The sequence below is a fragment of the Bison bison genome, unplaced genomic scaffold (assembly GCF_000754665.1).
Source record: "Bison bison bison isolate TAMUID 2011002044 unplaced genomic scaffold, Bison_UMD1.0 scf7180017864352, whole genome shotgun sequence".
NCBI lineage: Eukaryota > Metazoa > Chordata > Mammalia > Artiodactyla > Bovidae > Bison > Bison bison.
Window position 1 is genome coordinate 6,329,933 of NW_011494924.1, and position 3,409 is coordinate 6,333,341.

General features: G+C 55.4%; 1 protein-coding gene across 1 annotated transcript in view; it reads left to right on the top strand.

Moving 5' to 3' along the window:
• Nucleotides 1–3,409, top strand: part of LOC104999482 — a 75,226-nt gene that overhangs the window by 69,863 nt on the left and 1,954 nt on the right. The window contains 1 exon segment of the mRNA XM_010855034.1: nt 723–767. Coding sequence (XP_010853336.1) covers nt 723–767 — 45 coding nt within the window.

Below are 3,409 nucleotides of genomic sequence, written 5' to 3' on the forward strand. Positions count from 1 at the left end.
TGACCCTGTGAACTCTAGCTTTTGGAGAGTGGATGCCTTACCCTGTCCCTGCTGCACTCAGGGAAGGCAAAGTTTGCGCCTGGGTCCCCAGGGCTGTGTGAACGCCGCGCAGCTGTACTTTGGAGCTGGTTCCAAGCTGACTGTGCTGGGTAAGGAGGGCAGTTGGAGTCCCTAAGCGTTCCCTCGGGTGGGATGCAGAAAGGCAGGCAGCTGCCATCTCCCTTTGGGGCTGCGCTCAGGGTCGGTGGGGACCTGGGCTGAGTCTGGGCATCAGAGAAGGGCAGCGCTGGTTTTTGTCCTGGGTCCCCGGGCTGTGAGCCAAAGCACTCAGTACTTCGGCGCGGGCACCCGGCTGTCGGTGCTAGGTGAGCGGGGACGCCCCCGGGGACCCGGGGGATGAGCGGCGGGTTTTTGCGCGGGGCTGGGGGGCCGTGACTCAGAGACGCTGTACTTCGGGCCGGGCACGCGGCTCCAGGTGCTAGGTGAGTGCGGGCGGCGCGCCTCGATTTTTTGTGGGGCGCCCCGGCATCGCCCTGACGTCTGGGGCCGGCAGCGGGCTGACCGCGGTGGGAGAGTGTCCGTGCGCTGGCCGCGGGCGGCGGGGTCAGGGCGGGTCGGATCCGGGCGCTTGGTCCTCTCCCTGGCTGGTGCCGGGCTCTGGGACCCGGAGGGCGAGCAGCTGTGCTCTGAGGGGTTTGCTTGCGGGACTGGGACTCTGTGAGCCAGTGAGCGGTATTTTGGCGCCGGGACCAAGCTCACGGTCACAGGTGACATCTGAACGCCTCCCTGCCTTCTCTTCGCGGCCCCTCTTGTCCCCGGAGATGGGTGGGGTGGGCTGGAGCGTGTGGCCACGTTGTCCACCTGTGGAGTCAGTCTACAAGGGATGAGGGGCCATGATTGGGGTTCTCATAGTCCTGGAACAGAGAGGTAGGGCAAGGGGGGCTTTAGTCTTTTTGTTTTTTCCCTGAGATATTAGGGACCTTGTGAACCATGGCGAAAAAGAGAATTTATTAGGACTCTGAGAGCTGCTTGATTGGAGAAAAAGACTGAGGAGGGCGATCTGGGCTGAGAGGAGAGTAGAAGTGGGTGTAGCAGCTGCAAAGGGGAAAATGAGCTGGGGGTGGGGGGCAGAACAGGCAGGATTGAGTCCAGGAGGGTGAGCCCCCTGCAGAGCTGGCTCCAGGCAGGAAGAGATGCAAGCTTCCACTGAATCGGCCAGGAGGAAAAGGATGATGGAGGAAAGTGGAACAGAGACTTGAAAGAGACAGACAAACACGAGGCAGTGAGGGAAAGAATCCAAACAGGTGAGGGTTCGTTGATTTACTGTTTGGAAGTTTGGATTTAAATTTAGGTTTCGAACCTCTTCCTCTCTTCTTAAGTCCAGACCCCTGCCGGCCAGGCTGTGTGTACAGCACACGCGGGCTGAGTGGGAACCTGGGCTATTGGGGGCATTTACTCATCATATGGAGCCGCCTCACTGCACCCCCGCCAGCCTGAAATTCCCCTCCTCACACCAGGTCTTCTAGGTTAAACAGCCAGATGGTGCAGGACACACATTCAAATAGACATATTTTCCTGCTAAGACCAGGAACATTCCTAAGGGGATCTTAGCTCTGGAAAGGGATCTTCAGTGTCACCTGGTGATGGAAGCACTGAGCTTCCAGAGGGGAACGACCCCTCAATACTGGTGTGTTTACTGGATGATATGGTAACAGCAAGCGTGTCTGTAGTTAGACTGGTTTGGTTGGAGCCAGCGGGACTCCGTTCAAAGTGTTTGTTCCCAGTGACAGCTGGCTTCCTGTGATCAGCCAGGGTGGAGAAGAGCAGGAGACCTCAGAACAGGTACACCTGGGTCCCAAGCCCTGGTCCTTTAATGATCTGATGACCTTGGGCAAGTGAATCTGTGGGAAACTTCCCTTGGATTGAAAATCATCAACAAGACCTACTGCTAACACTGCTCTGAGGCTTACAGGAGTAGCTGTGTGGGGAGTATCTTAGAGTATCTAGCAGACCTGTTGTAATTCAAGGGTCTCCCCTCGACCCTCCCCTAGGCAGTCACTGGGGCAGCAGGGGAACCCAGTGCCAATGGAGGGGCAGGATTAGCATGGGCAAGAAGCCTGGCTATATGTAAGAAGTGAGCTGGGAGCAGGACAGGTAAACTTCAGAGTTCTGTCTGAGGCTCTCCAGCCCGCATCCAAGCACACACCACCAAAGCTCACCAGGACACACACAGGTGCACCCACATGGGTGAGCCCACCCACGGGGACTCACCAACAGGGAGGGGAAACTGACTTACCCCTCATCGTGGGGCCATGTAGTCAGTGCTTCAACGTGTATGGAAGGTCCTACTTCCTTCTGTGCAGCACATCAACATCACAGGGGGCATCGCACATGGCTCAAAAATGTGTCTGTAATTTTCCCAGTAAGTGCTGAGTGTTTGCTGGGTGAGGGGGTCAGAGGAGTCAATTCTGTAAGGCCCTGGAGGGCTGGTAGAACCCCAGAGGCAGGGACTCTGCAGGAGGGTGAAGAACCAGGCCGAGCGGCGCAGAAAGCCTGATGGAGCCAGTGCAACAAGGCAGGACATTTCCATTTCAGCAATTTCTCTGAGCTGAGGCAACTCAGAGGTACCTGGAGGCAGAGGAATGGCTAGGTTGACCTGAAGCACTGGAAACAAAGAAAACCTCCCATTCTGATGAGTATGCCCTAAGACAAATGCTGACTTCACATGAGTATGCAAAAATATAGTATCAGTACATTGCCATCTGAAAACATCCATCAAATAACTTCCTTATCCCCAAGTCATCTTAGTGGTCAGCCCCTCAGGCTCACTCCCAGCAGAGGGCAAGGCTTTCGGCATCCATGGATCAGGTCATGTCCACCTCCGCTCCAGACAGTCAGTGTTGACTTCTCCCTTCACAAGCAGGAAAAATGATGCAGAGACATCCAGAGACTATCTAAAGCCACTTGCAAGCTTCAATTCTATTATTCATGTTCCATCCGGTGCTCTATTTAAATAACTACCATATATTATGGTGAGAAGCAGAGAAATAAACTTCCCATGTTGAATAACAAAACAATAACATAAGAGAAGAGAATTTGCTCAGAGGTTGGATCATGCCATTTGTAAGGCCATCTTTGGGGCTGGAGACACAGGAGACAGGCCTGTGGCAGGGTGAGGATGGGCACAGGCAGGCAGAGGGAGGCTGAGCACACAGGCGTGGGGTGGTGACTCCCAAACAGACAGGCCATACTGCTTGCGTGCACCCTCAGTCGCTCAGTCGTGTCCGACTCTTTTGCGACCCCATGGACTGTAGCCCGCCAGGCTCCTCTATCCATGGGATTTCCCAGGCAAGAACACTGGAGTGGCTTGCCATTTCCTTCTCCAGGGTATCTTCCCAACCCAGGGATC